A 25,094-nucleotide genomic window follows, 5' to 3' on the forward strand; every position below is an offset into this window, starting at 1 on the left:
TCATCTCCTTTGTTTTTCTAACGTTGAGGGAGAGGTTGTTTACCTGGCACCACGCCGTCCGAGTTCCTACCTCCTAACTGTATGCTGTCTCGTCCTTGTCGGTAATCAGGCCTACTACTGTTGTGTTGTCAGAGAACTTGATGATGGAGTTTGAAATGTGAGGTCACGCAGTTGTGGGTATAATACGAATACAGGAGGGAACTGAGGATGCACCGTTGTGGGTAATGTTTCCTACGTTCCCCACCTGGGGGCGGCCCGTCAGCAAGTCCAGAACCCAGTTGCATAGGGAGGAGTTCAGACCCAGGGCGGTGAGTTTTATAATGAGCTTATAGGGCACTATGGCGAACCTTGGGGCTAGTAAATATCCTACTGCAAATTTGTTTTGAGTACCTTCCTTGTATTTATATTTCTGCTAAATGTATTCTATTTTATTCCATTGAGCTTTTAAAAAAATATTTTTTTACTTACTCTGGTGGTTTGTTTGCATAGCAGGTTAGGAGAATTAATGTGGCATGTTAGGATAATTAACATAGCAGGTTAGGAGAACTAACGTGGCAGGTGAGGATAATTAACGTAACAGGTTAGGAGAATGAGGTTAAGGTTAGGAAAAGGGTTAGGCTTAGCTGAAATTCTATAATTGTCAACCGTTATTCCCTACGCGACAACTAGATGGAGCTGTACTGGTAGCCACAACCATACAAACCATCAGTCTGGACAAACCATCAGTATCATAACACCTGCATGTATTTAATTGTACTGTGTACCATGTGTATTTTGCATATGACAAATAAACTTGACTGACTTGAAAGTAAAAGGGCGGCAGGTAGCCTAACAGTTTTGGGTCAGTAACCGAAATGTCACTAGTTTGAATCCCAGAGCTGATAAGGTGACAAATCCGTCCATGTACCCTTGAGAGCAAGGAATTTAACCCTAATTGCTCCATGTTTGGCATTGATAATGGCAAACTCTGGCTGTGAACCCACTCTCAGCGTGAGATGGGATATGCAAAAAAAAACATTTCCAATTCACAAGTGTATAATACACACTTGTACATGTGTGAAATAGGACAAATATAAGCACACCCACATTATTATAAGTCTCACTCAATCAGCATAGCTGAATTCAAGGTACATTGTCCACTCATGATAGTGACAGATTGTTAATACCATAAGTTGATTTCATTTTCAGTGTCTTTAAATAAACAAGATGTTTCTTTCAGACGGATTTAATAGAAATTACAACAAATCAACCTATAACACAAAATAATATTAGAGGCTGAAGGTGGTATTAACGTCAGAAATAGGTTAGTCCAAATTTTGGAAAACTAAAAATACACAAAGAACCATCAAATTCATTGTTTGCTCAGTGACTGATACAAACTGATGTAGAACACCAGTGTCAGTCAGCTGGTAGTGAAACAGTCAACCAACAGACATGGTGTTTGGTTCAGTCTAGCATTTAAATAAGCCTTTTCATAAAATATTTTATTTCAAACATAAAAGGCATCACATTTTTTATTTCAAATACTGTGTGGCAAGAGCGTACAAATACCCATATATGGGCAAGTTGTTTGAGGGATCACAAAATACATTTTATTTCAAAGGTGATAAAGAACACAGACATGAGTATTATGCTGTGTAGCTTAAGTGTTTTTCTAGGTAGGATGAATGTCCATGATCATAGGGAGTCCATAAAATTGTCAAGGAAGAAAAATACATCACGGAGTAGATCCCAAAAAAGTGCAGTCCAGATTTGTTGGAAGCAACCCTCTGCATACAACCGCCTCCACTGACCAATGTTGTCGTATTCCAACAGTTGCCCACAACATCCTAGACCTTGTTCGAATGCTTTCCAAATACATCCTTCCTAGATGAAATTACAGATATAAGATGACTGGGTTGGTGTCATTGGGACCCTACGTTTCACCTCTCCAATCACATATAGATCAGTTACTACCTCAAGTGAGGAAAGGAGGGTGTATTTTCTGACAATTCAAACAGAGCCCTCGTACAGGCACCTTTGTCACTTATCCCTCACTGTGGATCTACACCTGCTGCTCCCACAATGCCATTCTGTCTCAGCTGGCTTCTCATCATCTGGTTCTTGGTTTTCCAATCATCAACCTGTGAGTGGGAAAAAGGAATATGTTAATGTGGTATGATTGTGAGTTGTCATAGTAACCCACATCACCAGCTCTTGACCAACACCGCTCACTACTATTAAGATTCATGTAATGCATCATCGAGGTTTCTTTGGCTACGTATAGATCTTTAGCATGTTTGAGAGGATCAGTCTGAGCAAGGTGCTGCAGATGAATCACTGGTCTACAGTTCCCCTGCAACTAGTTGTTATGTGGTCAAGGTTAGAAAATCTGTGCAGCACATTGCTCAGACAGATCCCCTTGAACATGGTGATTGTGTGTTTGAGTGGGAACAATCTGAGCTGCTGCAGTACCTCTTGTCTGAGCAACTGGTTGTCCATGCGTAGTCTCTCCAGATTCTCCAGGTCCTCCCCCAGTCTGGCGTTGCTCTGACGCAGCTCCTGGATGTAGTCACAAGCCTTGGACAGGATCCCTCCTTTACTCTGTAGGGAACAGACAGGACAGGAGGACACCACACTGGTCACAGCACTGGCATCATGCCTTGATATATACAATGAACAAAATTATAAAACACAACATGCAATAGGCTGTTTCATAGGCTGAAATAAAAAAATAACCCAGAAATGTTATATACGCACAAAAAAAAGGTTATTTCTCTCAAATTTTGTGCACAAATTTGTTTACATCTCTGTTAGTGAGCATTTCTCCTTTGCCAAGATAATACAGCCACCAGACAGGTGTGGCATATCAAGAAGCTGATTAAACTGCATTATCATTACACAGGTGCACCTTGTGCTGGGGACAAAAGGCAACTATAAAATGTGCAGTTTTGTCACACAACACAATGTCACAAGTTGAGGGAGCGTGCAATTGGCATGCTGACTGCAGGAATACCCACCAGCTGCCAGAGAATTTAATGTACATTTATTTACCATGCTTAGCTGCCTCCAACGTCATTTTAGAGAATTTTGCAGTACGTCCAGCCAGCCTCACAACCGCAGACCACGTGTATGCCGTACGTTGTGAACAGAGTGCCCCATGGTGGCGGTAGGGTTATGGTTTGGGCAGGCATAAGCTACAGACAATGAACACAATTGCATTTTATCGATGGCAATTTGAATGCACAGAACTACCGTGATGAGATCCTGAGGCCCATTCCTTTTAAGGTATCTGTAACCAACAGATGCAAATCTGTAGTTCCAGTCATGTGAAATCCATAGATTAGGGTCTAATGAATTTATTTTAATTGACTGATTTCCTCATATGAACTGTAACTCAGTAAAATCTTATAAATTGTTGCATGTTGTTTATATTTTTGTTCAGTATAATAATAATGCCATTTAGCAGACACTTTTATACAAAGCGATCTACATAGCTTGCTACGGACCACCACCAATCTCCTTTAGTTTTCGAGATTATACATCTCTGTTGAGGGAGGAGCTGACCTTTACATATTGTGTATATTTAATTATTCTGAACACAAGGTCAGTTCTTGCAAATGTTCTCAAAATACTTACTTTTATGTTCGCTAGCTGGACAGGCAAACACTGCTGGTACTAAACTTGTGTAGCATCTCTGCTGATCATGTCTGCCAATCACGTTATCCTTATCTAAGGTAGTAGACACCTAGTGATCTTGAGAGCTCTGTCCGACAAACTCCTCAAGCAAAGTCTTATTATTTATTTGTAATCTAACTATTTAGTTATAGAAACGTGATACCATCAACGCAAGCTGTAAAATGACTCCCAACTTAGAACACAGCAAGTAATGTAGCTAGCTTGCTAGTTACAACAAATATATATGTTGCTAGCTAGCAGGAGCAGAAAGTTTTATCACTAGATAGCATGTCAAATCAAAATAAAATCAAGTTTTATTTGTCACATGCGCCAAATACAACCTTACCGTGATATGCTTACTTACGAGCCCTTAACCAACAATGCAGCGTTTTTAAAAAGTACCAAAAAAATTGCTAAATAACTATGAAAAATAGTAACAAAATAACAATAACGAGGCTATATAGAAGGGGTACCGAGTCAATGTCCAGGGGTATGGGTTAATTGAGGTAAGAGTGTTTTAGCTATCAGTTTATTACAAGTAATTTGACTACAAACATCTATAGGACAAGTAGTGTAAATCTAAGTCATCAATGCAGGACCCACTAATTTATTTCATACTGACAAATAAGAAATCCCACATTATCTCTGTCAATAGTTGGAGTAAGGTGATTGCAGAGCACCCTGCCTCAGACTGTCAGGATGTTCATTTTCTAGCTCACAAACTACATTCCCTTGCTGTGATGATTTATTTGATGAATTCTTGTCTCTCACATGATCTATTATGCCCTCCTATGTCCTAGTCCCATAGATCAACCAAGTGCTATTCACCAAGCATGGGCCGTTTCACTCCTACTGCAGTTTGAACTAGACCTGGCGTCACCATTTAGACATTGGGACCCCATATGAATACGCATTTGCCTGTTGTCTTTTCTTTGTGGGTTTTGTCTTGCACAGTCTATTGCATTTTAGAGTTTGAGAACACCAACCAACTACAGATACATTCTTGATTGAACATTTTTATTCATTATCTCTCACTAGGGGCCTGGGCGCACAAATGCTCCTAGCGAGAAGGGTGAATACTGAAGCATACGTTGATGACAGTTCTAGTCTCCATCAGAGGCCCAGGCTTTTGACATAGACGGTAAAACTCTCATTTATGGACTGAAACATTGTAAGATTATGCCCTCCTCGGCACTTGATATACATTGATTGGTAGGTTACACTATATTTAGATACTTCAAATACTGCCCGAGACACCTTTGCCATTTGTCTTAGTTCTCAATAAATGGTGAAACACTATTTGTGATGGTGTTCTTTGTTCGAATAGACAGTTTGAATGTACAGTATATGCATGAAACGTACATTGTGGAAAACGTCTCACACTCAGTCATAGTTAGTAGAATAATAAAAGGATTGGCAAGACTTTGGCACCGTCAATGTTTATAAGTTTAGTAGGAAAGTTAATAATTTAAACCACCTAAATATACTTGTATTCACTGAACATTTATTTCCCAACTGCTTTTTCTATAATCCTACAGGCTCTTTGTCATTTCCATACCTTATATTCCAATGCATCCAACACTGGGCAGCTGCTATTTGAGAACTCATCTGGTTTAGAAATCAATCTTTGGTAATCTTATTGCAGAGCACATTGTACAATTGTTTTTATTGAATATTGTTTTGCAAGGTATGCTATATGTGTAGGCTATGCCATATGTATTGGCTAATATGCATATGAAGCTGATTTTAAACCTCTATTCTAGCAAACATTACATATTTTTATCTACATGCTTTTATTTGGGTTTCTATGCAAAGATAAGATGACGCTGACAGACATGGCAGCTCTGCTTCTAGCTCCGAAGCAACTTTGCAGTATTTTTTTGTTGTTGTGTTATTTGTAAACCACATATCCTGAGGCTGCATTTATTGTATCTGGGGATTTTAACAAAGCAAATTTGAGGAAAACACAACCGAAGTTCTATCAACACATTGACTGTAATACTCGTGCTGGAAAACCGCTCAACCACTGCTACTCCCCCTTCAGGCACACCTACAAGGCCCTCCCCCGCCCTCTCTTCGGCAAATCAGATCACAACTCCATTTTGCTCCCCCCTTCTTATAGGCAGAAACTCCAACAGGAAGCGCTAAGGTCGTGCTAAGGTCTATTCAACGCTGGTCTGACCAATCGGAAGCCATGCTTCAAGAGTCTTTTGATCACGCGGACTGCAATATGTACCGGGTAGCCTCTGAGAATAACATTGACGTATACACGGACACGGTGACTGAGTTCATCAAGAAGTGTATAGGGGATGATGTTCCCACTGTGACTCCTAAAACCTACCCAAACCAGAAACCGTGGATAGATGTCAGCAATTGTGGAAAACTGAAAGCGCAAACCACCGCATTTAACCATGGCCAGGTGACTGGGAATAAGGCCGAACAGGCAATCAAACAGGCAAAACATCAGTACAGAGACAAAGTGGGGTCACAATTCAACGGCTCAGACACGAGATGTACAGTGGTCCTTCCTTTAAAAGTTGCATTGTACTGCAGCACACCTTGCAGGCTACCGCAGAATTCTATGGCACGTTACAAGTGTCAGCCATTGTTGCCATTGATGCTAGTTAGTGCTAGTTTGACCACCAGAGGGCATCTGAGAAGCATTTGACTTTTTTAAATATTGGCTGTACTAGAGAATTTAAAACCTTTTTTGTAAGAACATAGTATATGGGATTGATTTTAAGAAATGTAGCTCCATTAATTTGATTAATATTATGGTGCTTCTATTCGAAGAAAAACAAAACTCTGTACAATGTAACTGATCAGGAGTAGGCTACTAAGAGCAAAATAATCCTAACATTTCCACAACCTAACTATAGGCTAACCAATACCCAAATGGAGATTCAGTGAAAATAAAAATCTCATTGATTTATCATGACCAGTCCCCATGCTTGTCTCAGAGCAGCGCGAAACGGTGCTGAAATAGTTGACCACACACGGGTAGGCTATTGCTTCAAATCCTATTGCTTCTATCTTCAATATGCTTTAAATGCCACAATGTCACACATAATTGAACACACACCATTATTCAAAGTCTGAGTAGGGTAACAGGAGGTGATCTGCCCTGCATATTATACTGACATTCTTATTGCTATATTCCACGCGTTACTGTATCTGTTTCGATCCTCTTTCTTTCTTTCTTTCTCTCTCTCACACACTAACTTCAAATCAAGTAAAATGATATTGGTCAAATACACATGGTTAGCAGATGTTATTGCGAGTGTAGTGAACTGCTTATGCTTCTAGATCCGACAGTGCAGCAGTATCTAACAGGTAATATCGAACAATTCCCCAACAAAACCTAATACACACAATCTAGTAAAGGAATGGGATAAGAATATATAAGTATAAAATATATGGATAAGCAGTGACAGAGCAGGTAAAATGCAATAGATAGTAAAGAATAGATAGTGAAGTATACAGTATATAGATATGAGATGAGCAATGCAAGATATGTAATAATTCTTAAAGTAGCATTATTAAAGTGACTAGTGTTCCATTTATTAAAGTAGCCAATGATATCAAGTCTGTAGGTGGGCAGCCGCCTCTCTGTGCTAGTGGTGGCTGTTTAACAATCTGATGGCCTTGAGATAGAAGCTGTTTTTCAATCTCTCCGCACAGGGCGGGGTCAAGGCTCAGCTTGGAGTGTACTATGGTGTTGAATGCTGAGCTGTAGTCAATGAACAGCATTCTTACATAGGTATATTGTCCAGATGGGATAGGGCAGTGTGCAGTGTGATGGCGATTGCATCGTCTGTGGACCTATTGTGGCGGTAAGAAAATTGGAGTGGGTCTAGGGTGACAGGTAGGGTGGAGGTGATATGATCCTTGACTAGTCTCTCAAAGCACTTCATGATGACAGAAGTGAGTGCTACGGGGCGATAGTAATTTAGTTCAGTTACCTTAGCTTTCTTGGGAACAAGAACAAGGGTGGCCATCTTGAAGCATGTGGGGACAGCAGACTAGGATAGGGATTGACTGAATATATCCGTAAACACACCAGCCAGCTGGTCTGCGCATTCTGGGCCCGGCATCCCATGACTATCGCCCCGTTGCGAGGGTTAACATGTTTAAATGTTTTACTCACGTCGGCCACAGAGGAGAGCCCACAGTCTTTGGTAGCGGGCTGCGTAGGTGGCACTGTATTGTCCTCAAAGATTTTTTACAATTTGTCTGGAAGCAAGACGTCGATGTCCACAACAGGGTTGGTTTTCTTTTTGTAATCCTTGATTCTCTGTAGACCCTGCCACATACATGTAACGCCCTGGCCATAGAGAGGGGTTTTTTGTTCTTTGTTCATTTTTCTATGTTTTTGTATTTCTTTGTTTTGGGCCGTGTGTGGCTCCCAATCAGGCACAGCTGTAGTTCGTTGTTGCTGATTGGATGTCAAACATAAGTAGCCTGGTTTTCCTTTGGGTTTTGGTGGGTGATTGTTTTCTGTTGAGAGTTTTTTTTCTAACAGGACTGTTTTGCTGTCGTCTTTTGTTTATTTTTTGTAGTGTTCTCTTTTTCAATTAAATATCTAAGATGAACACACATCCTCCGCTGCACCTTGGTCTCATTACGACGACACCCGTTACAATACGTCTCGTGTTTGAGCCGTTGAATTGCGACTCCACTTTGTCTCTATACTGACGCTTTGCTTGTTTGATTGCCTTACGGACGGAATAACTACACTGTTTGTATTCGGCCATGTTTCCAGTCGCCTTGCCATGGTTAAATGCGGGGGTACGTGCTTTCAGTTTTGCGCGAATGCTGCAAAAGTTTCTGGTTAGGGAAGGTTTTAATAGTCACAGTAGGTACAACATCTCCTATACACTTCCCTATAAACTCGCTCACCGAGTCAGCATATACGTCAATGTTGTTCTTTGAGGTTACCCGGAACATATCCCAGTCAACGTGGTCGAAGCAATCTTGAAGCGTGGAATCCGATTGGTCAGACCAGCGTTGGATAAACCTAAGCATGGGCGCTTCCTGTTTTAGTTTCTGCCTATAGGAGGGGAGCAACAAGATGGAGTCATGGTCAGATTTGCCAAAAGGAGGGCGGGGGAGGGCCTTGTATGCATTACGGAAATTAGAGTAGCAATAGTCGAGCGTGTTAGTCGCTCATGTACTGCAATTGATATGCCGATAGAATTTAGGTAGCCTTGTTCTCAATTAGCTTTGTTAAAATCCCCAGCTACAATAAATGCAGCCTCAGGATATATGGTTTCCAGTTTGCATAAAGTCCAGTGAAGTTCCTTGATGGCCGTTTTGGTATCCGCTTGAGGGGGGATATATACACGGCTGTGACGATAACCGAGGAGATCTCTTGGGATCTCTTGTGATAGTGATCTGTTATCCAATGATTATTATTATTATTAACCCTGCATTATAATTATATAAAAACAGCTGGAGGCATTTTGTTTTTCACAAGCGTAGCAGGCTTTGAATTCTGCAAAAAAGCCAACCAAACTAAGAAAGACATGTCGTTGGTTGCCGTGGTGAATAATCCAATAATAATTGGTAAAATACATAAAAGGAAACAAAGAGTTTACCGGAATCTCTAAATGAAAATACTGGAAGATCAATAAAATGTCCTTGTACAGTATAGATCTAATTAAATATAAAGGATTCTACATTAATATCTAAGGGGCTTTTATACAATTATATTGCAGTGTTAATAATACATTTATATATTTGTAGGGGTTGATGCATTTTTTTTATTGGGGCAAAACTGGTTTTAGAGTACTTAAAACAATGCATTTGGTGGACTCGGTAAGATGGACTGATGGTTGAAGATGATGAGCGATCGGCAAAGGCAATTAACATCACTCTAATCACAGTCAGAAGACAGTTGAAAAAACTTGAGTGGACTTATGGAATGCTCTGTAAAACATCTTATATATATATAATATATTTTTTTTTCAGAACATTAACCATGTGTGTTCTCGATATCTACTGTTCTGTAGTTTCGACCCAATGATTAGTCTGACAAACAAAGAACTTTGCGTGCTGCAGGCCCAGGCATGGATCAAAGCTGTCGAGACATTCAATGACATCATCAAGAGATATGGAGGACCCTATGTCAGAGAGGTGTTTTGGGGACCACATCGTGTCTAAATGTTGTGGATCTTAATGTTTTTCCTCATAATCCTGGACTATCGGACCACCATTTTATTACGTTCGCAATCGCAACAAATAATCTGCTCAGACCCCAACCAAGAAGCATTAAAAGTCGTGCTATAAATTCTCAGACAACCCAAAGATTCCTTGATGCCCTTCCAGACTCCCTCTGCCTACCCAAGGACGTCAGAGGACAAAAATCAGTTAACCACCTAACCGAGGAACTCAATTTAACCTTGCGCAAAACCCTAGATGCAGTTGCACCCCTAAAAACTAAAAACATTTGTCATAAGAAACTAGCTCCCTGGTATACAGAAAATACACGAGCTCTGAAGCAAGCTTCCAGAAAATTGGAACGGAAATGGTGCCACACCAAACTGGAAGTCTTCCGACTAGCTTGGAAAGACAGTACCGTGCAGTATCGAAGAGCCCTCACTGCTGCTCGATCATCCTATTTTTCCAACTTAATTGAGGAAAATAAGAACAATCCGAAATTTATTTTTGATACTGTCGCAAAGTTAACTAAAAAGCAGCATTCCCCAGGAGAGGATGGCTCTCACTTCAGCAGTGATGAATTCATGAACTTCTTTGAGGAAAAGATCATGATCATTAGAAAGCAAATTACGGACTCCTCTTTAAATCTGCGTATTCCTCCAAAGCTCCGTTGTCCTGAGTCTGCACAACCCTGCCAGGACCTAGGATCAAGGGAGACACTAAAGTGTTTTAGTACTATATCTCTTGACACAATGATGAAAATAATCATGGCCTCTAAACCTTCAAGCTGCATACTGGACCCTATTCCAACTAAACTACTGAAAGAGCTGCATTCTGTGCTTGGCCATCCTATGTTGAACATAATAAACGGCTCTCTATCCACCGGATGTGTACCAAACTCACTAAAAGTGGCAGTAATAAAGCCTCTCTTGAAAAAGCCAAATCTTGACCCAGAAATTATAAAAACAACTATCGGCCTATATCGAATCTTCCATTCCTCTCAAACATTTTTTGAAAAAGCTGTTGCGCAGCAACTCACTGCCTTCCTGAAGACAAACAATGTACACAAAACGCTTCAGTCTGGTTTTAGACCCCATCATAGCACTGAGACTGCACTTGTGAAGGTGGTAAATTACCTTTTAACCTGTTATGGCTAGGGGGCAGTATTTTCACGGCTGGATAAAAAACGTACCCGATTTAATCTGGTTACTACTCCTGCCCAGTAACTAGAATATGCATATAATTATTGGCTTTGGATAGAAAACACTCCAAAGTTTCTAAAACTGTTTGAATGGTGTCTGTGAGTATAACAGAACTCAAATGGCAGGTCAAAACCTGAGAGATTCCTTTACAGGAAGTGGCCTGTCTGACCATTTCTTGAACTTCTTTGCCATCTCTATCTTTTACAAAGGATCTCTGCTCTAACGTGACACTTCCTACGTCTTCCATGGGCGCTCAGAGCCCGGGAAAAAACAGAATGTCGTCATCCCAGCCCCAGGCTGAAACACATTATCGCCTTTGTCAAGTGGCCGATCAAGGGACTGTGGGCTTAGGCGCGTGACCTGGCCGCCCCCGTCTTTGTGATTTTTCCTATGTTTGCCGAAAAGGAGATTCCCGCTCGGAATATTATCGCTTTTTTACGAGATAAATTGCATAAAAATTGATTTTAAACAGCGGTTGACATGCTTCAAAGTACGGTAATGGAATATTTAGACATTTTTTGTCACGAATTGCGCCATGCGCACGACCCTGATTTACCATTCCGGATAGTGTCTGGGACGCACGAACAAAACGCCGCTATTCGGATATAACGATGGATTATTTTGGACCAAACCAACATTTGTTATTGAAGTAGCAGTCCTGGGAGTGCATTCTGACGAAGACAACAAAAGGTAATCAAACTTTTATAATAGTAAATCTGATATTGGTGAAGGCTAAACTTGTCAGGTGTCTAAATAGCTAGCCCGTGATGCCTGGGCTATGTACTTAGAATATTGCAAAATGTGCTTTCACCAAAAAGCTATTTTAAAATCGGACATATCGAGTGCATAGAGGAGTTCTGTATCTATAATTCTTAAAATAATTGTTATGCTTTTTGTGAACATTTATCGTGAGTAATTTAGTAAATTGTTAGCAAATTCCCCGGAAGTTTGCGGGGGGTATGCTAGTTCTGAACGTCACATGCTAATGTAAAAAGCAGATTTTTGATATAAATATGAACTTGATTGAACAAAACATGCATGTATTGTATAACATAATGTCCTAGGTGTGTCATCTGATGAAGATCATCAAAGGTTAGTGCTGCAATTAGCTGTCTTCTGGGTTTTTGTGACATTATATGCTAGCTTGAAAAATGGGTGTCTGATTATTTCTGGCTTGGTACTCTGCTGACATAATCTAATGTTTTGCTTTCGCTGTAAAGCCTTTTTGAAATCGGACAGTGTGGTTAGATAAAGGAGAGTCTTGTCTTTAAAATGCTGTGAAATAGTCATATGTTTGAAAAATTGAAGTTTTTGTATTTTTGAGGAATTTGTAATTCGCGCCACGCCTATCATTGGATATTGGAGCAGGTGTTCCGCTAGCGGAACGTCTAGATTTAATGACGTCAGACCGAGGTTCTGCGTCTGTCCTCGTGCTCCTAGATCTTAGTGCTGCTTTTGATACCATCGATCACCACATTCTTTTGGAGAGATTGGAAACCAAAATTGGTCAACATGGACAAGTTCTGGCCTGGTTTAGGTCTTATCTGTCGGAAAGATATCAGTTTGTCTCTGTGAATGGTTTGTCCTCTGACAAATCAACTGTAAATTTCAGTGTTCCTCAAGGTTCCGTTTTAGGACCACTATTGTTTTCACTATATATTTTACCTCTTGGGGATGTCATTTGAAAACATAATGTTAAATTTCACTGCTATGCGGATGACACACAGCTGTACATTTCAATGAAACATGGTGAAGCCCCAAAATTGCCCTCGCTAGAAGCCTGTGTCTCAGACATAAGGAAGTGGATGGCTGCAAACTTTCTACTCTTAAACTCGGACAAAACAGAGATGCTTGTTCTAGGTCCTAAGAAACAAAGAGATCCTCTGTTGAATCTGACAATTATTCTGGATGGTTGTACAGTCGTCTCAAATAAAACTGTGAAGGACCTCGGCGTTACTCTGGACCCTGATCTCTCTTTTGAAGAACATATCAAGATTGTTTCAAGGACAGCTTTTTTCCATCTACGTAACATTGCAAAAATCAGAAACTTTCTGTCCAAAAATGACGCAGAAAAATTAATCCATGCCTTTGTTACTTCTAGGTTGGACTACTGCAATGCTCTACTTTCCGGCTACCTGGATAAAGCACTAAATAAACTTCAGTTAGTGCTAAATACGGCTGCTAGAATCCTGACTAGAACCAAAAAATGTGATCATATTACTCCAGTGCTAGCCTCCCTACACTGGCTTCCTGTTAAGGCAAGGGCTGATTTCAAGGTTTTACTGCTAACCTACAAAGCATTACATGGGCTTGCTCCTACCGATCTTTCCGATTTGGTCCTGCCGTACATACCTACACGTACGCTACGGTCACAAGACGCGGGCCTCCTAATTGTTCCTAGAATTTCTAAGCAAACAGCTGGAGGCAGGGCTTTCTCCTGTAGAGCTCCATTTTTATGGAATAGTCTGCCTACCCATGTGAGAGACGCAGACTCAGTCTCAACCTTTAAGTCTTTACTGAAGACATATCTCTTCAGTAGGTCCTATGATTAAGTGTAGTCTGGCCCAGGGGTGTGAAGGTGAAAGGAAAGGCTGGAGCAACGAACCGCCCTTGCTGTCTCTGCCTGGCCGGTTTCCCCTCTTTCCACTGGGATTCTCTGCCTCTACCCCTATTACGGGGGCTGAGTCACCGGCTTACTGGTGTTCTTCCATGCCGTCCCTGGGAGGGGTGCGTCACTTGAGTGGGTTGAGTCACTGACGTGGTCTTCCTGTCTGGGTTGGCGCCCCCCCTTGGGCTGTGCCGTGGCGGAGATCTTTGTGGGCTATACTCAGCCTTGTCCCGGGATGGTAAGTTGGTGGTTGGAGATATCCCTCCAGTGGTGTGGAGGCTGTGCTTTGGCAAAGTGGGTGGGGTTATATCCTACCTGTTTGGCCCTGTCCGGGGCTTTCATCAGGATGGGTCCACAGTGTCTCCTGACCCCTCCTGTCTCAGCCTCCAGTATTTATGCTGCAGTAGTTTATGTGTCGGGGGGCTAGGGTCAGTCTGTCACATCTGGAGTATTTCTCTTGTCTTTTCCGGTGTTCTGTGTGAATTTAAATATGCTCTCTCTAATTCTCTCTTTCTCTTTCTTTCTCTCTCTCTCAGAGGACCTGAGCCCTAGGACCATGCCTCAGGACTACCTGGCTTGATGACTCCTTGCTGTCCCCAGTTCACCTGGCCGTGCTGCTGCTCCAGTTCCAACTGTTCTGCCTGCAGCTATGGAACCCTGACCTGTTCACCGGACGTGCTACCTGTCCCAGACCTGTTGTCCCAGACCTGCTGGAACCCTGACCTATTCACCGGATGTGCTACCTGTCCCAGACCTGCTGTTTTCAACTCTCTAGAGACAGCAGGAGCGGTAGAGATACTCTCAAAGATCGGCTATGAAAAAGCCAACTGACACTTACTCTTGTGTTACTGACTTGTTGCACCCTCGACAACTACTATGATTATTATTATTTGACAATGCTGGTCATTTATGAACATTTGAACATCTAGGCCATGTGCTGTTATAATCTCCACCCTGCACAGCCAGAAGAGGCTGGCCACCCCTCATAGCCTGGTTCCTCTCTAGGTTTCTTCCTAGGTTTTGGCCTTTCTAGGGAGTTTTTCCTAGCCACCGTGCTTCTACACCTGCATTGCTTGCTGTTTGGGGTTTTAGGCTGGGTTTCTGTACAGCACTTTGTGGTATCAGCTGATGTAAGAAGGGCTATATAAATACATTTGATTTGATATTGTCCTGCTAAGAACCCTTGTGAAAAACAAGTGTTTGAAAACATATTTCCCCCTTCCACTTGCCTCTTCTATTCACTTCTATTTTTATCATTATTTTATTAACAAAAGCATAAAGATGTTGAAGAAATACGTTACCATATATGCTTTATCCAACATTTTGCGGTTGCATGAGGTTTGGACTTTAGAGACATTTAGCCGAGCTATCTTTTTGTAAAGGTTGAAGAGTCTATAGTCCTGCTAATAGCCCATCATCACGTTGATCATGCTATAACATACTGTAGCACCATTACCAGGATCTCTATTCATTTAAGTGAGCAGATTAGGGCTTTCAGGAGGAACGGAAAAGTACATGTCAATTCATAAACCATGTGCCATGGAATCGATACATCGAAAATCTTTTCCCAACTATTTAGCTAAGTGATGAATCTCATTGATTTATCAAGACCAGTCCCCATGCTGGTCTCAGAGCAGCGCAAAACGGCACTGAAATAGTTGACCACATGCGGGTAGGCTATTGCTTCAAATCCTATTAGAACAATTGGATGACTTTGGGTGATCCAGTAAGCAACAATTTGCTGACCTTCATTAGCCTACTTTATTCCAATAGTTATGTAATTCAGTGATATTTATTCCCATAGTAATTCATTATGGATCCATAACAAAATAAACATTAGCAGTTTGAAAGAGTATTTTTATAATTATTTTATTAACGAAAGCATTAAGATGTTGATAAAGCATATACTGTACAGTATTCCTTCATCTGACATTTTGCAGTTGCATGAGGTCACCCACACACACTTTAAACATTTGGATAATTAAGCATTTAAAGCATTTTGAAAATAGAAGCCAACTGTATATGTTTATTAGGCTACTGTGCAGTTTGACAAGTAAACATATCCTACAGTACATAGTAAACATGGTAAAGTGCCTAATTCCTTACATAAGGGCAAGCAGGCCATGTCCAGACTTTCTCGGTGACCTCAAGTACTCATTAACTCTGTCTTTAATGCCTTTTCGGGTTGCATCAGTCATGGACAGAAACTTCTGAGACACAGTATTAATGATGAACACCTGGAGGTTCACTGGTATTTCAGGATCCATCCCAGTTGGTATTCTATGGAATCATGCATTTTCTCAGTGCAGCCCGTTGCCTAGCCCTTTGGTTGCATGGTTATATGCTCTGAAAAAACACATTAACGTTTTTAGTACACAATTATCGATTTTATTACACGGTATGCCTACACATTGATAGGCTATATACATTATTTTGGGGGAAAATGGACTGAAACCAAAATACCTTTAGTTTTGGTGATCCTCTCAGCTCCAGCTCATGTTCAAGTCCTCTAGTGGTTACAGTCCTAACCCTGGAACGGGTAGCACCATAGAAAGAAGCTGGCTTGATGAAAACTGCCTGTAAGCCGGAAAAGGGTCTGCTCGGACCAAAACACACTGCCGCCCAGGTTTGCAATGCAAATGAGGGCATAAACTGGGTCAAGACGCCAGCAGAGTAAGTAGACCTTTATGTAGTAAAATAAAAATAAATAAAAAGACCTACAGTATATCTAAAAATATATTTTTTCATCTCTTCATGTAGGTCTCCTGATTTAAACCCAATCAAACTTGTTTTGGCATCAACTGAAAACATTCCTCCGTAACTCTGCCAAGCCTACAAGCAAAGATGAACTGGTGAAGGCAATCAAGACGCTTTGGCTTGAGAAATTGACAATACAATTCTCCCCCTACCCTCCTCCTTGGCAAGACACTATTGTCCTGCTAATAGCCCATAATGGGTGGATGGATGGCTTCTTTAGTATTCCAGTTCAATCTCATTTTCATGTCCTCGTTTAAAAAGAATTCCAATATTTTGGAGATAATTTCATTTTCAAATAACCGAAAGTAAGCGGTTGTAATCTGAATAAAGGGAAAAAGGCCATTCTTGAAAATGGCGTGAGACAATATGCTCTTTAAATTTTGTCTGGCTTGCCATTCCAAATAAAACGTAATATATTTTTTGCTTGTGTAATTTAGACAGGTCGCTCTCTGCCCGATTCTTCGCCAATGCCACCTGACTCTCCGCCAATGACTTGACTCTTCGCCAATGATTAAAAGTTAGAGGATTGGAGGATTCTAAAATGAATATCTAAGGGACATTTTTCGTTATGGAAAATCTGGTCTGTGAGAACATCTAATGGGTTTTTATATAATTATTAATAAAGAGATTATTATTAACCCTGCAATTATTATTAACCCCTTACAAGGATGCATTATGAAAGTAAAATGGTAATATTTTTCCTTTCAGAGACTATAACACATGGCATCCAGGTCAGGATAACCAATAATATACACAAAGCACTAACCCTGACTCCTGGTTTTAAGTGTTCATAGATCTAGGTCTATAAAAGACAGGGTCCTGAAAAAGGGAGGTTTCTTTTTTTGCTGAGTTTATAATCACTTCTATTTTCTATTTTTCACTTCTCGACTATCAGAAAGAATGTTGGTAATTTATTTTGATCCAATGCCATGAATGAGTGAATCACTCAGTAGGTGCTGAGGCTATATGACCACGCCATCAACTTGATTATTTAGCAAACATCACTTGCTTTTTATATTTCAGTCAACATATATCTTAATAATATAATATAACTTTTTTAAAGCTTCCAAAAGCATAATCAGTGCTCTAACTCCCCCTTGCGGTGGTCTGGAGCAATGAAGCAGTGATGCAGGGTAACGTACTAAACCACAAATTACCTCTAAGTCCTGCGGCATAATCTCAAAACTTTAAATTGAGGAACCACTGTATGTGTCAGGGTCTACAGATAATCACTGACTACAAAAGGAAAACCAGCCATGTCGGACACTGACGTCTTGCTCCTGGACAAGCTGAACAGCCTCTTTTCCCGGTTTGAGGATAACACAGTGCCATCAACGCAGCCGACTCCCCGAGGATTGTGGACTCTTATTCTCCATGGCCGACTAGAGTAAGATATTTAAGCGTGTTAACCCTCACAAGGCTGCTGGCCCAGATGGTATCCCTAGCCGCGTCCTCAGAGCAGTCGCAGACCAGCTGGTTTGAGTGTTTCCGGACATATTCAATCTCTCCCTATCCCAGTCTGCTGTCCCCACTTGCTTCAAGATGTCCACCATTGTTCCTGTACCCAAGAAAACAAAGGTGACTGAACTAAATGACTATCGCCCCATTGCACTTAGTTCTTTCATCATCAAGTGCTTTGAGAGGTTAGTTAAGGATTATATTACCTCCACCTTACCTGACACCATAGACCCAGTTCGATTTGCATTCCACCCCAATAGATCCACAGACCATGCAATCGCCATGGCACTGCCCTATCCCATCTGGACAAAAGGAATACCTATGTAAGAATGCTGTTCATTGACTATAGCTCAGCATTCAACACCATCTGGGGTCTGAACCCCGCCCTGTGCAACTGGGTCCTGGACTTCCTGACAGGCCACCCCCCAGGTAGGAAACAACAGCAACAAATTCAGCTTAGCCCCTAAAACCCTCACAAACTTTTACATATGCACAATTGAGAGCATCCTGTTGGGATGTCCCGCCGCCTGGTACGGCAACTGCACTACTCGGAACCGCAGGGCTCTGCCCAACGCATCACTGGGGCACACAGCCTGCCCTTCAGGACACCCAATGTGCTGCAGGAATGCCAAAAAGATCATCAAGGAATTCAACCACCCGAGCCACGGCCTGTTCACTCTGCTACCATCCAGAAGGCAAGGTCAGTAGAGGTGCAGCAAAGCTGGGACCGAGAGACTGAAAAACAGCTCCTCTCTCAAGGCCATCAGTCTGCTAACACCCAGTTACTCAACCCTGTACCTTAGAGGCTGCTGCCCATATACATAGAATCACTGGTCACTTGGATAAAGTTCACATACTGCTTTACTCAGTTCATATGTATATACTGTATTCTATTCTAAATGTATTTTCATCAATGCCACTCCGACATTACTCATCCTAATATTTATATATTTCTTAATTCCATTCTTTTACATGTGTGTATTGTTGTAAATTGTTAAGACACTACTGCAATGCTGGATCTAGGAACATAAGTATTTCTGTACACCCATGATAACATCTACTAAATATGTGACCAATAAAATTTGATTTGAGTATACAGTACAAAACAAGTTCTCCATGACAGCCTGACCAGGTGAAAGCTATGATCGCTTATTGATGTCACTTGTTAAATCCACTTCAAAATCAGTGGAGATGAATGGGAGGAGACAGGTTAAAGTATTTTTAACCCGTGATACAATTGAGACATGGATTGTGTATGTGTGTCATTCAAAGGGTGAAAGGCCAAGACAACAAATGTAAATGCCTTTGAACGGGGGTATGGTAGTAGGCGCCAGGCACACCGGTTTGTGTCAAGAACTGCAACGCTGCTGTGTTTTTTACGCTCAACAGTTTCCTGTGTGTATCAATAATTTTTTATTTAACCTTTATTTAACTAGGCAAGTCAGTTCAGAACAGGGTTTGGCCGGCAGGGATGTCCTTGTCCCATCGCGCACTAGCGACTCCTGTGGCAGGCCGGGCGCAGTGCACGCTGACACAGTCGCCAGGTGTACGGTGTTTCCTCCGACACATTGGTGCGGCTGGCTTCCGGGTTAAGCGGGCATTGTGTGAAGAAGCAGTGCGACTTGGTTGGGTTGTGTTTCGGAGGACGCACGGCTCTCAACCTTCACCTCTCCGAGTCCGGACGGGAGTTGCAGCGATGAGACAAATGGATACCACGAAATTGGGGAGAAAAAAAAGGGTAAAATATTATAAGTTATTCTATCCCTTTGAAAACACATTTTATTTGTCTTGTTTCATACGACCTGCCAAAATAAACTAATAATGGATTTCTTTGTGATGGTGTATATCAATGTATTTATTAAAATAGACTCCCACCCACATATGCACACCCCTACTCCCACTCCTCACCCGCATGCGTGTGGGAGGTACAAAAGGCTTATGCGGGAAGAATGTGGTAAAAATGGGCCTGTTTGAAAGGGGGGGGTCATAGAAACATTTCAATAAGTTGTACAGGCAACATACTGTGTGAGCGCATTCATCAGCTAGGTGAGAAAACAGCTTTTTAGAAGAAAACAGATGTAGTTATCTGAAAAGTATTTTTTAAGGGAGAATAATCAGGAACGCCAGCATGGTGTGTGCAACGCCAGGGTTGTGGGTTCGATTCCCACGGGGGGCCAGTACAAAAATATAAAATAAATAAATAAAAAAATGCATGAAATGAAATGTATGCATTCACTACTGTAAGTCGCTCTGGATAAGAGCGTCTGCTAAATGACTAAAATGTAAATGTAAGAAAGGAGGACTAGAAAAAGAATCTCAGAAATGCGTCCATGTGAAAACGTATACCAGTTGAATAAAATATGAAGACTTGACTTGAGTACCTGGGAACTCACCTGGCCATTCTTCGTAGCATCGAGGGTGCAGTCTGGGATGGTTTTGGACAGCTGGACGATCCAGTTGTTTATCTTATCTCTGCGTCGGCGCTCAACTGGGGACAGATTAAAAAAGTTGCTATAAAATGTTTTGAACAAATATTAAACAAGACTTCACAGATCAACATCCTTGGAACATTTTCAATGTCACAGTACTGCTGTATTTTCAAGTACCTTCATTGTGTTGGGCTCGTCTCTTGTCATCTCTAGATGTACGAGGAGGCTCTGACTTGCTGTAGAATAGAAAAAGAAGATTCAAAACAGTAGCCCAAATGTACAACATGTAGACCTATCACCACATTCACCAGGTATCAAATACTATTGGCAATGTCATGTGTTATTTTAACTAGGGTCGTGTTCATTAGGTCACGCAACAGAAAACATTTTGTAACATTTTGCAATGGGAAACCAAATTAGCTTTTCTTATTGGACAACCCCAGTTCCCTTGATGAAGGCCTGAAGGCCTAGTCAGTGATGGGTTATGTCATATCATAACCTGGTCACAGAGAGGATGTGATGTTGTGTTTTAGATATCTTTGTGGAGGGTGCTATGGACCTCTGGTTTGTTCCGCCCAACACGTCCTGTGGGGACATCATCACATATAGCTGACCTGGAAGACACAGGGCACGATTAAGCAAACAGACAATGTACAGATTGACTATTTCAGCTGGCCCAGATTCACTCCCTCCACCTTGGCCTTGGACCTAACCCTTCGGTTTTTGCAGATCTGAAGTCTCCTGATTAGGTATAACATGTCTTACAGATATGCCAACATTGAAGGATGGGGCAGGGAGCTAATTGGGACATGTCTGAATGACATTTCAACTGACCGGTGGGTGTGCTCTGAGTGAGCAGTGTTTCTGGAGCTTGTACATTCTCAACCATGGTAGCCTGTGTGGCGTCAGTGACAGGGTAGTAGTAGTGAGTCTCTGAGGCTTCCCCCTCCAGTCCCTCAGACTGGGAAAACACCGCCTGACAGACAGACAACACACATGACAGATATTTTAGAAAGGAACAGATCCAACTAATAAAGTGAATGGACAGCTGGTAGTATGCTTGCATGCACAATAAAGTGTGTGGGGAAAGGAAATGATGGGTGAAACTTTATCAAGAGATGCACTCCAGCCAAAGGGGATGATATATGTGAGACAAAGCAAACTTGTGAATTTTGTGTGTCTCAACACCATCCAAGGGTTGTACCTGTGTGACAGTCTGTGTCGTTGCGGGGAAGCCTGTCACCACGCTAACAGCAGAGGCGCCGTCTGTCTGTCCGTCCACCTGTCCATCAGACACCTGGATCACCCGGTACGTCACCTGAACAGAGGGGGGAGGGGGGGGGGTCAGTAAAGGGATCGCTAGGACAGAATCTGGTCCTTCAACATTACAGATGTGCATACATCGAAGGTTTAGGGCCAAGGGGAAGGGAGAAAATTGGGACAGACTGTGTGTGCAGCATGCAAAGTCCCTTCTACCTGCCCTGAGGGAGGGTACAACTCCCCTACCGGCAACCCGCCTCCTTCTGTCTTGAACAGGTACTTGATTGGCTGATCAGACGAGAAGGTGGCTGCAGACTGGATGGTGGTGATGGCAGTTGGGTCGTCGGCCGTGGCAACAGCACCTGAGGGCGAGACAGGAGAGTCTACTAGTTAAAAAAAAAAAAGTTTTTATTTAAGTCAGTTAAGAACAAATTCTTATTTACAACGACGTCCTACCCTGGTCAAACTCTCCCCTAACCCGGACAACGCTAGGCCAATTGTGTGCCGCCCTAGGGGAAGCCCGATCACGGCCGGTTGTGATACAGCCCGGGACAGAATCCGGGTCTGTAGTGACGTCTCTAGCACTGAGATGCAGTGACTTAGACCGAAGTGCCACTGGTCCCCCAAAGTAATAAACCAGATCAACCTGACTAACCAGTTTTTACATTAACATTAGCAGGATGTATGAGAGACAACTCGGCAGAACAAGAAGTCTCTTGCTCCAGCACAAGACAAATATTATTACTCAAAGCAACAAAAAAGGAGCCACAGATAGGAACAGACTGTCGTAAAATGGGAACAGATTGAAAGCTAGAATACTCAATTGAGAGTCTATTGGGCAACTCGGTCCTCAAGTTTTTATTTTTGCCCTAGCACTCCACAGCTGATTCATATAATAAACTAATCATCAAGCTTTGATTATTTGAATTAGCTGTGTAGTGTCAGGGCAAAATCCAAAATGTGCACCCCTTGGGGTCCCCAAGATTGAGTTTGGGAAACGATAGGGCCTAGGTCATTTCAGTAAAAAAGACATCACATTGACCATTCAGTGAAGCAATGCAAAGGACGTATATAGTTTACACTGAACAAAAGTATAGAACACAACACGTAAAGTGTTGGTCCCATGTTTAAGATCTGAAATAAAAGAGCCCAGAAACATTCCATACACAAAGATGTTTTATCTAAACATCCCTGTTCGTGAGCATTTCTCCTTTGCCAAGATAATCCATCCAGCTGACAGGTGTGGCATATCAAGAAGCTGACTAAACTGCATGATCATTACACAGGTGCTGGAGACAATAAAAGGCCACTAAAATGCGCAGTTTTATCACACAACACCACAGATGTATCAAGTTGAGGGAGTGTGCAATTGGCATGCTGACTACAGGAATCTCCACCAGAGCGGTTTCCAGAGAATTAAATGTTCATCTCTCTACCATAAGCCGCTTCCGTCGTTTTAAAGAATTTGGCAGTACGTTGAACCGGCCGCACAACTACAGACCACGTGTATGGCATCGTGTGGGCAAGCGGTTTGCTGATGTCAATGATGTCAGAGTGGCCCATGATGGCAGTGGGGTTATTGTATGGGCAGGCATACCGTAAACTACAGACAATTAAACTAAATTGCATTTTATCTATGATAATTTGAATGCACAAAAAAAGTTATGAGATCCTGAGGCCCTATTATTTTTGTTTTCAAGGTATTGGTGACCAACAGATAGGGCGGCAGGTAGCCTAGTGGTTAGAGCGTTGGGCCAGTAACCGAAAGGTTGCTGGATCGAATCAAGGTAAAAAATACTTTGTTCTGCCCCTGAACAAAGCAGTTTGCCTACCAGGAAACAATGGGCTGTAATTGTAAATACAAATCTGCTCTTAACCGACTTGCCTAGTTAAATAAAAGGTTAAAATAATCTATATTCTCAGTCATGTGAAATCCATAGATTAGGGCCTAATGCATTTATTTCAAAATACTGGATTTCCTTTTTTATTTAATTAGGCAAGGACGAATTCTTATTTACAATGACGGCCTACCGGGTTAACTGCCTTGTTCAGGGCAACGCTCTAACCACTAAGCTAACATGCCGCCCCGAATCGCAACTCAGTAAAATCAATGAAATCGTTGCGTTTATATTTCTGTGCAGTTTATAACAAAAGTAGTTAGTTCTCACCATTATGATAAATCATAGAATACTCTCTATGGTGCTCACCTTCATCGATTATGGGCACGTCACCGTCGTCATCAGGGCTCTTCTGCTGCCTGTGGTACAGGAGAGGAGGCGGCAACAGTCAGCCAGTAGACAACACAAAACAAAAGGTTGATTGTCCATTAACGAACGCTTTTTCTGCCACACTTACCCCTTCATCTCGGTTTGCTGCTCTATGCCTTTAAAAAACAGCAGAGGCGAATCTGTCCGCTACAGTTTAACCTATAACGTTATTTACCAGAATCTGTAAATTAGGGCTATATTAAAAACAAGAATGAAAAACATTGGCATGTTTATCTCGCACTGTAAAGCTAACTGGCTTGCCAGCTAATTAAGTACTCGATACAGTCCACAACAATTACGAATTAGCTAGGCACCCCTCGTAAATATAGATATTTAAGCAGTATTAATTGACAAATACAAATGAGTGTGTGTGATTTCAATATGTTCTAGCTACGATACCAACTCAAATTCAATCCGAAACCTCAAACACTGCATGGCAGGACTCGAAAATGGTTAGCTAGCTATCTATCGTTAGCAATGTAAACAAGGAAAATGTGCTAGTTAGCTTGCAAACAACCAATCGGCGCTAAAATTCGTTAGAAAAGCAAGGGAGAATCTCCCCAAATCGCGAGCTCATCATACCGACACGTTTAATGCGTATTTAATCAAGTTGATGCCAAACTAACCCGTAAATATTGTAGCGCAGCTAGTCCACCCATCCATTAGACAAAGATTATATATTATATTGACAAGATAGTCGAGTGACCGCTCTACATGTCCTCAAAGATGGAAGCCCTGTACCGATTTTTTTTAATAACTAACCCAAGACCGATCACAGCCTGTCGTTTCCAATATAGAGCAGTAATGGCGTCTTTTGTAGGTACTAACTCCGCCATGGTGCGTTGGACATAGCCTATTGTTTTTTTGTTGTTGTAAGGGTTTGGGATAAACGCCAAATATAAGGAATGTGGTAAACATAGGTTTAGGATAACTTTTTGTTCTATGTGTTCATCTTCATCAGCTAACATCACTTTTTGTGAATTTTGAAGCATTTATGAAATTGTAAAAAAGCACCAAGGCTAAATAATTTATAAAGTTAATGTTAACTAACTAAATCTCAAACTTTTAAGATCTCCTAAACCTCAGACCTAATTTTTGCCGTTAATCCCGAAACCCTATTCTTTCCCCATTCATTTTCCACATAGGAATGGCTGAACAAAACAAAGGTAACTAATTTCTGGGTTTTATTACTTCACGCTGGTGAGCTGTATTGAAGCAAATTAATCATGGCGGCTTTTCCACTGCACTGCCGTGATTTTCACAGTTCCTATTTCGTTTTCAATTGCTCACGGCCCGT

General features: G+C 41.6%; 1 protein-coding gene across 17 annotated transcripts; it reads right to left on the reverse strand.

The window, feature by feature from the left end:
• Positions 1 to 1,209: 1,209 nt before the first annotated feature.
• On the reverse strand, positions 1,210 to 24,657 carry LOC106602885 (upstream stimulatory factor 1). Of its 17 annotated transcripts, XM_082974389.1 has the most exons (12): positions 24,424 to 24,553; positions 23,886 to 23,978; positions 23,738 to 23,787; positions 21,747 to 21,892; positions 21,475 to 21,588; positions 21,105 to 21,246; positions 20,830 to 20,884; positions 20,448 to 20,506; positions 20,223 to 20,329; positions 2,455 to 2,583; positions 2,018 to 2,123; positions 1,210 to 1,866 (listed from the first exon to the last, which is right to left on the reverse strand). In XM_082974389.1, exons 2-11 carry the CDS (start codon positions 23,891 to 23,893, stop codon positions 2,034 to 2,036), a joined length of 900 nt encoding a protein of 299 aa, XP_082830515.1. In that variant the 5' UTR covers positions 23,894 to 23,978; positions 24,424 to 24,553; the 3' UTR covers positions 1,210 to 1,866; positions 2,018 to 2,033. The 17 variants fall into 17 exon arrangements, 14 of the variants coding, with proteins under 14 accessions (XP_082830515.1, XP_082830514.1, XP_082830513.1 ...); XM_082974388.1 differs by lacking the exon at positions 24,424 to 24,553 and adding an exon at positions 24,560 to 24,657 and having other exon boundaries at positions 1,210 to 2,123; positions 23,886 to 23,956; XM_082974387.1 differs by lacking the exon at positions 24,424 to 24,553 and adding an exon at positions 24,560 to 24,657 and having other exon boundaries at positions 1,210 to 2,123.
• Positions 24,658 to 25,094: the final 437 nt, after the last annotated feature.

Source organism: Salmo salar, chromosome 04 (assembly GCF_965601325.2).
Source record: "Salmo salar chromosome 04, fSalSal1, whole genome shotgun sequence".
NCBI classification, from domain to species: Eukaryota; Metazoa; Chordata; class Actinopteri; order Salmoniformes; family Salmonidae; genus Salmo; species Salmo salar.